Source organism: Callithrix jacchus, chromosome 8 (assembly GCF_049354715.1).
Source record: "Callithrix jacchus isolate 240 chromosome 8, calJac240_pri, whole genome shotgun sequence".
NCBI classification, from domain to species: domain Eukaryota; kingdom Metazoa; phylum Chordata; class Mammalia; order Primates; family Cebidae; genus Callithrix; species Callithrix jacchus.
In genome coordinates, this window is record NC_133509.1 from 135012291 (window position 1) to 135025024 (window position 12734).

General features: G+C 45.7%; 1 protein-coding gene across 7 annotated transcripts in view; it reads left to right on the top strand.

Annotated features, from left to right (window-relative positions):
* Window positions 1–12734, top strand: part of EVL (Enah/Vasp-like) — a 194301-nt gene that overhangs the window by 143939 nt on the left and 37628 nt on the right. For all 7 annotated transcript variants that reach the window (XR_013521537.1, XR_013521538.1, XM_035261459.3 and 4 more), the window contains exon 3: window positions 3072–3249. Coding sequence is in view for 5 of the 7 variants with exons in the window: in XM_035261459.3 (XP_035117350.1) it covers window positions 3072–3249 (178 nt within the window). In the remaining 2 variants the exon portion in view is untranslated. The remainder of the gene's footprint in view (window positions 1–3071; window positions 3250–12734) is intronic.

Genomic DNA, 12734 nt, shown 5'->3' on the forward strand with positions numbered 1-12734 from the left:
CCAACATGGTGAAATCCTGACTCTAGTAAAAGCAAACAAACAAAGAAAAAAAATTAGCTGGGGCATGGAGGCATGCACCTGTAGTCTCAGCTACTCAGGAGGCTGAGACAGGAATATCACTTGAACCCAAGAGGCAGAGGCTGCAGTGAGCCGAGATCACGCCACTGCACTCCATCCTGGGTGACAGAGCAAGACTCTGTATTTAAAAAACATACTAAAAATTTTTTTTAATTAAAAATCAAATCATTGGGTTCTAAATTTCTTTTCTTTTTTTTTTTTTTAGATGGAGTCTCACTCTGTCATCTAGGCTGGAGTGCAGTGGCGCATTCTCGGCTCACTGCAACCTCCAACTCCCTGGTTCAAGTGATTCTTCTGCCTCAGCCTCCCCAGTAGCTAAGATTACAGGCACGTGCCACCACGCCCAGCTAATTTTTGTATTTTTAGTAGAGGTGGGTTTCACCATGTTGGCCAGGATGGTCTCCATCTCCTGACCTTGTGATCTGCCTGCCTTGGCCTCACAAAGTACTGGGATTATAGGCTGAGCCACCGCGCCCAGCCAAGGCTTCTAAATTTCATTTCCCCAGAACATCCCCTCAAGTATCTGGAGACAGTAGTCCTGAAATACTAAAGCATCTTTTATCTTGCTTCAGTATCTCTTAACCATTCCTGACAGAAGGTGGTTTTCAGACCTCCTTCAATTTAAAGCATTTTCCTCTGGCTTGCCTCAGTTCGTTAATGCCCACTAGAAATGTAACATCAAAAATGAAAACAAAAAAACTTGAACACAGAACTTCTGATAGGGACTTACCAGGGCAGAATGGAGCAGTCTTTTCTCTTCTCTTGTTCTGGTCACTGTTCCGCTACAAATGTGTCCTCTAATCTTAAGAGCTGTTTTAACAATGGTCAACTTTGCTAGTTCTTATTAGTCCTTTTTCTGATAATGTATAACTAAACCTAGTCATCCCCAGGCCAGTTCTTTTGATTTAGCTATATATGCACGTGAATCTGTACTCCAAGCACAAAGAGCAAAAAAATAGAGAACCACCCAGGAACTTGTGTATAGATTTTGGCCAAAATATGTGCCTGTCAATATGTAACAATTAGGTTGTGAAACCATTACGTTTCTTTTATTTTTGAGAAAGAGTCTGGCTCTGTTACTCAGGCTGGAGTGCAGTGGTGTAATATGGACTCACTGGGGTCAACCTCCTCCTCCTGGGGTCAAGTGATTCTCGTGCCTCAGCCTCCCACGTAGCTGGGACTACAGGCATCCACCATCATTCCCAGCTAATTCTTGTATTTTTAACAGAGACAGGGTTTCCCCATGTTGGCCAGGCTAGTCTTAAACTTCTGACCTCAGGTGATCCTCCCGCCTCGGCCTCCCAAAGTGCTGGGATTATAGGCATGAGCCATGGTGCTCAGCCTGAATTATGTTTCTTTAGCTTATTTAGTGTACTATATGTGTATATCTCCCCTTTCCCTGCCTCTGCCTGTCTTAGGAAGACCCAAGTTCACCTTCACCTAAGACTTGGAAAACAGCTTTTCTGGATGGCACCCGTGTTTGTTGTCCTCTGGTTTTACCTTATCCAGCAAGCACAGCAGTGTGGAGCAGTAGAGGAAAGTGATAAATCAGCATAGAGAGAGTTAGTCCCAACCTCAGATCACAGTCAGCCCTGCAGCCTCAAAACCAGACAAGATCTGAGAAATCATCTTGTACTTCTAAAGCAAAATCCTTTCCATGGCGTCTCTAAGAGCTGGCCCTCTGGCCTCATCCAGACTCTGCTTGCATACTTCCATTTGTAGAGGTCTTCATACTTCTCCATTCAGTCATTGGCAACCTACCTTGTGCCAGGAGCTGTGTCAGTTACTTTCTCATATATAATTTAATCCTCACAACACACTATGAGGGTGCCATGCCATAGTCGTATCACATTCTTCTCCATTTGACACGCAAGAAAACTGATAATTCATAAGTGTTGTGATGTTAGATCATGTGGCTTCAAGCTAGAAGGGATGGGGAGCAGAATGAGGTCTCCAGCCCCAGCATCTTTTCCTCCAGGGCACCACTTATGAATGTGGTCTTAAAGTACTTTGAAATAATCCTTTTCTTTGAGACAGAGTTTTGCTCTTGTTACCCAGACTGGAGTACAATGGCACGATCTCGGCTCACTGCAACCTCCGCCTCCTGGGTTCAAGCAATTCTCCCACCTCAGTCTCCCAAGTAGCTGGGATTACAGGCATGCACTACCTCACCCGGCTAATTTTACAGTTTTAGTAGAGACGGGATTTCTACATGTTGATCAGATTGGTCTCAAACTCTCAACCTCAAGTGATCCTCCTGCCTCAGCCTCCCAAAGTGCTGGGATTACAGGTGTGAGTCACCATGTCCGGCCAAAATAATCCTCTTTTAAATATCTGAAAGAGCAGAAATTTAGAAGTCAGGCAGACCTGGTATTGTGTCCCTGGCAGCTTGTAAGCACTTGAATGTCTGGATTCTGTCATCTCTGTATCCTTCCCTGCTGGGCCTGGCATTGCTCCTGGCAGCCAGTTGATGCTTTTTGATTGGTTAATAATAAAGATATGAATAATGCTGTATAGAAGTGTGGCACGTCAACTTTCCAGGTTATCCTTTTGACAAATAACCGGCTTATTAATGCATTCGAAGTACTAGACACTATGCAGAGGGCTATAGGAGGCATAAATATGAGTTATAGAAGACTCGCCCTTAGGAGCTTTGTATCTAGAAGGTAAGCTATAAATAAGATATAGGTAAGATACGTGTCACAATGTGATCTTCACAGTAACCCCATTCTATTTATAAAGCCAGAATTATTATCCCCATCTTATAATTGGAGAACAGCTCAGCTGTTCATCTGGAGGTTGGAACTACATTGCATTATTAGTTAAAGGAAAGAATAAAGGAAAATCTGCCTGATACTGCTTTTTCCTTCTTCAAACCCCATCCCCATCTCCCTGTCCTCTCAAGGATATAGTATACATGCCCCATCACAGCGCCCTCCAGCTCACTTACATTTTATTTATTTACACGTATTTCTCTCTCCTTTCTCCTCCAGGTTGTGATCAATTATTCAATCGTGAAAGGGCTGAAGTACAATCAGGCCACGCCAACCTTCCACCAGTGGCGAGATGCCCGCCAAGTCTACGGCTTAAACTTTGCAAGTAAAGAAGAGGCAACTACGTTCTCCAATGCGATGCTGTTTGCCCTGAACATCATGAATTCCCAAGAAGGAGGTAAGTAGGGCTTTGTCTTGACCTGATGCCGAGACCCTCTCTTGTTCTACCTCTTCCCTCCCTCAGCTCTGGCTCTCTGGGTGTCCTAGCATTGTCACTGCATTGAGCTGACGTCGCATGTGTTCTCAGAGAAACCTGCTGCCTGCCTCTAGATTTAGAGATATTAACAGTTCAGGGGAGGAAAGAATGGAGTTTGTATCTCTTTGCCATTTGTGAGATATAGATTTGTACAGATGTGTCCCTAAAGCCACACATCCAGATCTGTTTTAAACTTGCCATCGTGTTTCCATATTCCAGAACAAACATTTGCGAGAGACGGGAGAAAACAATCAAGAATTTATTTTTGAATCTAATTATTCATTCATAGGTTTAACAAAAGTTCATTAAGTACTTACTGAGGGCAAGAAACTGTCTAGGCAAAATAAATAAGAAGTGAACAGCAGCCTTCCCCTCAAGGCACTTAGTTTTTCATAAACAGCTAACCAGAATGTATTGCAATAAATGTTTTAATAAAGGTACATGCAAGGTACTTAGGGACCACAGAATAGGACATAAGTAACTGCCTTTCAGAGCCACCAAGGGAGACTTCACAGCAGTGGTGACATCTGAGCCGGAATTCTGAAGGGTGAGCAGTTCATAGGCAGAGGCAGGGATAGGCATCACGGGCAGGAGGAGCAGCAAAGGCAGAAGGGCCTGAGTGACCCGCATGTGCTGGGAAGAGGACAAGGTGGCGTTTCTGGGGCCTGGAGTGCAACTAGGAAGGAGATTGGAAATGAAATTGGAAAGGTGATGGGGCTTGCACAGTGAAAGGCCCCAAATACCTGGAAGACTTTGGGTGGGCTTGATACTTAGGGTAGACAGTGGGAGAGGGGCTAGCAAAAAGTTTCTCAGCAGGGCTATTAAAGAAGCAAAATTACATATGGCTTTTATTGGATATTTGCCATGGTATTTTTAGAGGGAGAAACAAGGCTTTCCCAGGATGGGTGTCTAGATTGCCTGGGTTATGGTCCTGTAGTTAGCTGGAGAGCCTGCCTTGGGAGAGCTTGGTTGTTAATAACCAGGCATGGAGTCACCCTGGTTGGTTGTGACACATGCTAGCAGAGGAACTCTTGAGCAAGTTACTCAATTCTTCTGTGCCTCAATTTCCTTACCTATAAAATGGGGGAATATAGGATTTTTTCTACATTTAAATGAACTTGAATATCAAATGTTTCTCAGGTTGCCTGGCCTGGTAGCCACTCTGTATTAGTATTTGTGAGTATTATTACGATCATCATTGTTGCTGCTACCAGAATTGAGGAAGGAAATGAAGAGACATAACACTCAGAACCTGGAGGGCTGTGGCATATAAATATCTACTGGGGCCAGACACAGTGGCTCAAGCCTATAATCCTAATACTTTGAGAAACCAAGACAGAAGGATCACTTGAGGAGTTCAAGACCAGCCTGGGCAACATAGGAAGATGCTGTCTCTACAAAATAAATAAATAATTAAATAAATAAGTAAGTAAGTAAGTAATGTATGTATGTACGTGCGTACTGGGCCTGGTATATTGGAGCTTTAGGACCAGTTTAAGCACTAGGAGATCTGGGCATGGTGGTGCATGCCTACAGTTCATGAGGCTGAGGTGGGAGGATCATTTGAGTCCAAGAGTTCAAGTCCAGCCTGGGCAACATAGTGAGATCCTGTCTCTTACACACACACACACACACACACACACACACACACACACACAGTGGGAGAGTTTTGTGGGGTTTTTTAAGTCAATAAAGAAGATGTTTTGAACATGCTTCCCAGGGGACATGCATAGAGCAGGTACTTGCAGTTTTCCCTATCTTGACAATGCTCCAAAGTTCATGAACTTTCTGCTAAGTACTTGGAGAGCTTGAGTCTTAACCGTGGCAGTGCTGAGTAATGAACACAGGGCCTGAGGCATCTTAAGCCCCAGCAAATGTTTACTGTCTCGTTTCCACCCAAGAGCTGTGGGCTGAACTTACCTCGCCTGCCTCCAGGATATGGGAATTAAGCTTTATTTTATTTGTACATACAGATACCATGAGGGGCAAAGAAAAAAAAAGCACTTTCAGGGAAAGTGCTTAAATTGAATAAAAACTATTAGTTATTTTTTTTAATTCACCAGAGAATCACAAGTAAATCAGTTAATCCTGTCCTTGTTTTCAGAAAAGAAAGCCATTCCCCAGTATGAGAGAATAATTTCTCACTGTCAACCAGTAAGTCAGATCCAGAACCCAACTTCCTACATCTCCTGGGCTTGAATGAGTGTCTTGTGGCGAGGGTGGGAATCACCAGCTAGTTTGGATGTTTGCATACAATGTGAGAGTAGCCTGTTTGAAGCTTTCATGAGGAAGAGCAGTTAGTTGCCGGTTCTGATTCAGCCAGTAGTGGCCTCCTTTGCATGGACAGGAGGTCCTACAGCCCACCGAGGAATAAACTTTTGCTTCAGCTGAGGTCCAAGTCTACTGATAATGCCATGTGCAAATCAGCAGCTGCAACTTGATGAGTTGGTACATACATGTGTCCACAGTTTCCAGTGCCAGACCGAGGAAGAAAATGTAGTGAGCACCAAAAGGCCCCTCCCTGCAGTCTCTGCACTTAAGAATAGCTACGAAGTCCACTTTTGTTTTTGAGCATCATGTAAATGAAATCATACAGTGTATATGGTTAGCTGGGCTTGGTGGCATATATGTGTCTGTAGTCTCAACTACTTGGTAGGCTGAGGTGAGAGCATTGCTTGAGCCCAGGAGGCAGAGGTTGCAGTGAGCCAAGATTGCACCACTGCACTCCAGCCTGTGTGACAGAGCAAGACTCTGTCTCGAAAAAAGAAAAAAAAAAAAATGAAGGAACTATGAACCTTCCAGCATTTATGTGGTTAAGGTACTCCACTGAGGACCGCGTAAAGATGCACCATAATGTAAGCACCATCTGCTTTCATAAACATGTTGGTTGTTCCCATTTTCCATAATTACACTCATGTGGTGGAGGGCATTCTTGTATATTGATGTGTATGTGTACTTTGTATCTCATGTGTCCATATTTGCATGCTTGTCCAGTTATTTTCCTTGAGCATGTTTCTGTGTCAAATAATATATGCTTTTCAAGTTTTGGGGTGAGGGGCAGTGGCTCATGCCTATAATCCCAGCACTTTGGGAGGCTAAGGTGGGTGGATCACCTGAGGTACGTTCGAGACCAGCCTGGCCAACATGGTAAAACCTCATCTCTGCTAAAAAGACAAAATTAGGCCAAGCATGGTGGCTCACACCAGTAATCCCAGCACTTTGGGAGGCTGAGGCAGGCAGATCACCTGAGGTCGGGAGTTCGAGACCAGCCTGACAAACTGGCTGTAGAGATGAAGAAACCACATCTCTACTAAAAATACAGGATTAGCCAGGCATGATGGCACATGCCTGTAATCCCAGCTATTTGGGAGGCTGAGGCAGGAGAATCACTTGAACCTAGAGGGAGAGGTTGCAGTAAGCCAAGATTGCACCATTGCATTCTAGCCTGGGGAGCAAAACTCCATGTCAATCAATCAATTAATCAATAATAGAAAATCTTTAAAAATAAAGTTTTGGGAAGTCTCACCAGATGCCTTCTAGTATGAACATCCCAGTTTGCATGCTGTCCAGCATGCGACAGTTGCCCACCCCTCAGAATTCACAAGCATTAGGCATTAGCACTCTTATTAATCTTTGTAAACACAAGAGAAGGGAAAACATTTTGATTTGCTTTCTTTTTGTGGGGGTGGATGGAATCTTGCTCTGTCGCCCAGGCTGGAGTGCAGTGGCATGATCTCAGCTTACTGCAGCCTCTGCCTACCGGGTTTGAGTGATTCCCTTGCCTCAGCCTCCTGAGTAGCTGGGACTACAGGCACCCACCACCACACCTGGCTAATTTTTGTATTTTTAGTAGAGACAGCATTTCACCATGTTGGCCAGGCTGGTTTTGAACTACTTACCTCAAGTGATTCACCCACCTCAGCCTCCTGAAGTCCTAGGATTATAGGTGTGAGCCACTTTGCCTGGTCTGATTTATATTTTTCTTTACTTGTAAGTGTTAACATTTTTCAGACATTAGTAGGCAATTTAATCTTGTCCATTATTTTTAGCAGTACCTTTGACAAGTGCAGTACAGCATGGAGGAACACAGCCTCCTGGCACCTTTTGTTATATCTGCATAATTCTCCGCTCTCTAGGCGTGTGCAGCAAAGCAACCCTGTATTTCCTTTCACTTAATGTCATGTGGTATGTTCCAGGCTCATGAGAGAGGATAAGTATACCTCCTTGGCTGTCTAGTAATGTCTACATTGTCTACATTTTAGGAGTTGCTATTATTCATACTTGTCATTCCTTGGACCTGTCCTTCTGCTGGAGAAACTTCTTGTTTAGCGCCTAGAGTCATGTTTGCAGGTCACAGAGAGATTCCTTGGCTCTTCCTGGTCTGGCTTCTGAAAGAGACGCCATCTGGTGTAATGGTGGGGAAGGGAGAGCTAGCAGCTAAGAGACCTAGATTCCTCCAGAAGCACCAGAAGGAAGACTGGCATTTTCTTTCTCCTACGCCGGCCCCCACCCACCCATTCGTCTTCTCTCCTTAAAGGGCAGTTCTGACCAGAGTATTTCTTTGCTGCCTGCTGATCCTGGCATGCGCCTACAGAAAGGCTGGGCATGGTGGCTCATGCCTATAATCCCGGCACTTTGGGAGGCCAAGGCAGGTGGATTATGAGGTCAAGAGATAGAGACCATCCTGGCCAACATGGTGAAACCCTGTCTCTACTAAAATTAAAAAAAAAAAAAATACAAAAATTAGCTGGGCATAGTGGCGCACATCTGTAGTCCCAGCTATTCAGGAGGCTGAGGCAGGAGAATCACTTGAATCCGAGAGGTGGAGGTTGCAGTGAGCCAAGATTGTGCCACTGCACTCCAGGCTGGTGACAAAGCGAGACTCCGTCTTCAAAACTTAAAAAAAAAAAAAAAAAGACAGAAACCAGAGGCAGGATTCCACGGCTCTGGGGCTTGAAAGGTTGTGGTTTTACATTGTCCCAGAGATTTTTTTTTTTTTAAAGGAAAAGGATACCAAAAGTGATGAGCACATAGGGAGCTTTCAGATGAGCTTGTGTTTTTCTTTTCTAAAAATATGCAGACAGTAGAAAGGCACACAGCCAAAGCCAAATCTAGAAAAGGCAGCATCCTGTAGGGATTGTATCCCAAGCTTTTCAAATATTGTTCCCTCCCTGGAATGTTTTCTTACCATCTCCGCTTATCAACATCCTCCCCAGCCCGCTGGATCCAGCCTAACACTCTCCCTGCAAAGCTTTCCTCTTCCCTCAACTTCTACCTCCCTGCTTGGCCTCCCGGGACACTCTTTATCCATTTCCTCTTCATTTTACCTGTTCATGTACTGATCTTTCTTCTCCTACTGGGTGTCCCTTTCTCTGGGAAGACTTCTGTGGCTCCCCTCATTCCCACCCCAGGTCAGGGTGAGGTGCCCCTTCTCTGTGCTCCTCATGCTCCCCATGTTGAGTGTTGAATGCATAGATGTAAGCTCCTGAGGACAGGAGGCTCATGCCACCCATCTCTATGTTTCTCACATCCCTGTGCCCAGAACCCTGTGCGCTGTGGGTATATGCATGCATGTGTACTACAGGAGGGCTCACCTGAGCGTGAGCGTGAGTATATACATGTTTGTGTATGTGCGCGCACACGCATTTGTACTTAACCTGAGCAAGTTCCTTGATCTCCCTGTGCCCCAGTTACCTGACCTGTACCTGCCATTCGTTGTTCTGAGGATTATCTGTGATCATCCCTTTAGAGTGCTCAGAACAGTTCCTAACACACAGTAAGTATTTGGTAAATAGTTGCTGTAACCCACTGTGAACTTTTCAGGTGGCACTGGGCCGGGGACAAGTGCGGTCTGCCTCTGCATTCAGCAGCCCCAGGGGACTTGACTTTTGAGTTCTTCTATTTATTATGACGGTGGCTGTTTAAATCTTCCTACTCTCAGGCAGACCTTCAGCCATTACTTTTCTTTTTCCTTGTTGTAATATCTGACCCTGAAAGCTGAAAGTCTTTACTTTTCATTGTTGATCAGATCTCTGGCTTTGGCTGCTCCTTTCCTCATACTGGATTAATTGGTTATTCATGTGGATAATACTGTCTCCAAGTGTGTTATTTTATGGGTCATGCCTTCTAATTGGTGAAGGTGGTCACTTGGTTTATTTGAGAAAATTCTAAGGAATGAGGAACTCCACACTAGTGTGAGGGCCCCCGGTGAGGGCTCCCGGACAGAGACATTCCCTGCTCCTCAGAAAGTTCTCAGAGAACTTTGCAAGGTTTTTTTTTTTTTTTTTTTGAGACGGAGTTTCGCTCTTGTGACCCAGGCTGGAGTGCAATGGTGCAATCTCGGCTCACCGCAACCTCCGTCTCCTGGGTTCAGGCAATTCTCCTGCCTCAGCCTCCCGAGTAGCTGGGATTACAGGCACGCGCCACCACGCCCAGCTAATTTTTTATATTTTTAGTAGAGACGGGGTCTCACCATGTTGACCAAGATGGTCTCGATCTCTTGACCTCGTGATCCACCCGCCTTGGCCTCCCAAAGTGCTGGGATTACAGGCGTGAGCCACCGCGCCCGGCCTAAGGTTTTTACAAACCTTGCAAAGCTCCCATTATGATGAGGATGAGGTAGTTATGCACTAAAAATAGTAATAACAATTAACAGTCCTAATAATAATCTTTGTTTGGAGCTATCAAGAGTCTGAGTGCCTATTTGAGAAAGAGTTTCCCTGGATGAATCACTACAGGAACATGAGAAAGAAACATGGCAGCTCCACTGTGAGATAAATGTGTAGATAAATAATCCTCTCTCGGAGCTACAGTTGCACACGAATTTAAAGATAGGAAGGGTTTTAGGGATGTGTAATCCAGTTTCTTTTACCTTGACCTTTTTTTTCTAACCTTTGGAGCTACTGCTGTAGCTGAAGGAGAGGAAGGGGGCGCTGGCCTCACAGAGGGCTTTGTCGAGTTGCTGGGCCCCGGAGCTCAGACCTTGCACCGGTCATGCCAACATCCAGGGCCACACCCTTGCAGCTCCACCCACTGCCTCCTGTTGGGCAGCTGCCACCAGTGCTCTTGGCCCTGCATGTTTACTCTGTCTGGTACTTAGCATGTTTTATTCAGGGCATCTCTTTGGTACCAGCATCCCTCCTAGCATGCTAGTCCTATTGGGAGCAGGACCTGTGTTGTCTCAGTTATCCCTGTCTCTAGAACAAGTACAGAGGACACACAGCAGGGACTCAGGATATGTGTGATAACTGCATATGCCTTTTCACCTTTTGAACTTCATCACCCCTCTAAGAACAGAGACCCAGTTCTAGCCTTTCAAACTGAGGCTCAGAGGCCTGGCTCTCATCCTAGCACCAGCATCCACTGACCATGTGACCTCATCAGGTCTAGTAACCTTTGTGAGCCTCAGTGTCCTAATTTGGAACACAGAGTACTGTATGTCCACCAGTCTTTTACCAGGCAAGAGGCCCTGTCTTCAGGGTGCCGGGTAAGCCACCATCCACTTGGTAAGAGGTTATGGTGTTGAGGGAAACCAAGAGACCTGGGTTCTAGACCTGGCTGTGCTGTTTCTTTGCACGTGACTTGGGCAACTCACTTCCCTTTCCTGGACCTTGGTTCTTCGTCTGTGAAATGTGGTGGTTATCCCTGGCATTTCTGTCTCACAGCCTGAGAGTCCAAGGGGATGATAGGTGAAGTATTCCGAGACAGACAGCCTAGCACAGGCAGGAAGGGCTGTGATGGTGACTAGCAGTAAGGAGTAGTGGTTGTAGCAGCAGCCACTTGGCAACATCCCAACTGAATAAGGAAAATGCCTCCCTTGCCACAGTGTCCCCCTTGAGTCACGGGGAGAACCTGTCCTGGAAGTTGGGCAGAGGCTCTCGCCCCGACTCAGCCATTGCCTCGAATGTGGCTTCAGTGATGTTTTGTCTTCTCTGTAGGTGTTGATGTTTTAGACTCTGAAATGGCAGCATCAGACTAGACAAGAAGCTCTCAACAGGGCCAAAGTGGAAACTGAGAGGTGATGGTGATTTAGGGGACAGTGGGGCCAGGTACGCTAGACACATTGCAACGTGCCGGATTGTCCTGTGCAGTGAAGTCTTGTTTTGCATGTCCCACCAAAAACATGCAGTCAAAAAACTCATTTATTATCTGAGCCAGAACTTGTTCTGTTTTAAGAAAAAGCACTTATTTTTTAACCAGGTTTAATATGTGCTGGATTTTCTAGGAATTCAGCTCCTACATATGTCAAAAGAAAATCATACTTAATTTTGTTTGTAAGTTTACCAAGAGTTTTTTTCGGTTTTGGAAAGTCCTGTCTCCAGCACTGTCCCTCGGCCTCCACTCCGTCACAGCCATCGGCAGCAGTAGCACTCCTGGGAGATGTGAGCGTGGGTGCAGGTGGGGACCATTTCTGCCTCCTAACGCAGCTGGGTCTGGCCCTTTATGTGTTGTAATCCACATTTCATCATAGACTACTTGCGTTTGCTCTCTCCTTTCCAGTACACTTTAGGCATTATACTGATCTTTTTCTAATGTATGTAGTAGATTATGTAATCTATGAATTTCACTTCAGGATAATGCAAGGATCATTACAAAATGTTATAATAAAAAAGGGAACATTGGGCCTGAGAGGGTTGAGAATGACCAGCCTCAAAGTTCTGTAAAACTTGGGTTGGTTTCTTCCTGCATTGCATCTGTGTCTTGCTTGGTCGTCACTTAACAGAGCCATGTAGATAGCACAGTATCGGTCTCATCTCACAGCCAGGAAAACTGAGCCCCAGAGGGAGGAAATGAGTACTTGGCCCAAACCACTTCCTGATACGACCCAGTCAGGAAGAGAAGCCGGGATGAGAACGCGCTCCTCTTCTCCTCCAGTGCCAGGAAGTGTAGTGGAAGCAGCTTAGTCCACTACAGCCCAGCTTAGGAAGAGTGCATGTCCTAGAGCTGGGCTACAGTGGGTCTGTGTGACCCTGAGCAAGTCACCTCCTCCGTCAGCAGGTGGAATGACACCACAGGCCCTTGGCAGGTCATATGACACAAAGATGCCCAGTTCCTGGGATGTGGCCTTCAGGGTCACTCCCCATGCTGCCCATGTTTTTGTCCCCACATCCAGCAGTCTTCCATTAAACCACTGTAGGTCCTCTCAGAACTTATCAGAGTCATCATGTCATTGTCTCCCATTACTCCAGGAGAGCAGGGCCCTGGTGGCACTTGAAGCAGGGCCCCAAGTTGACGGCACTCAGCTGCACAGTGGGAGTGAATTTTCAAGAAAATCCTCCTCAGAGCCTCTGCTGGTATAGAAGGCAGATAGTCTAGGCCAGGTGGGGCCAGTGAGTGGGAGCCAGGGAAGGAGCCTTAGGTGTCATGAGACCAGATTTGCATTTACAGATGATAAAACCAAGACCCAG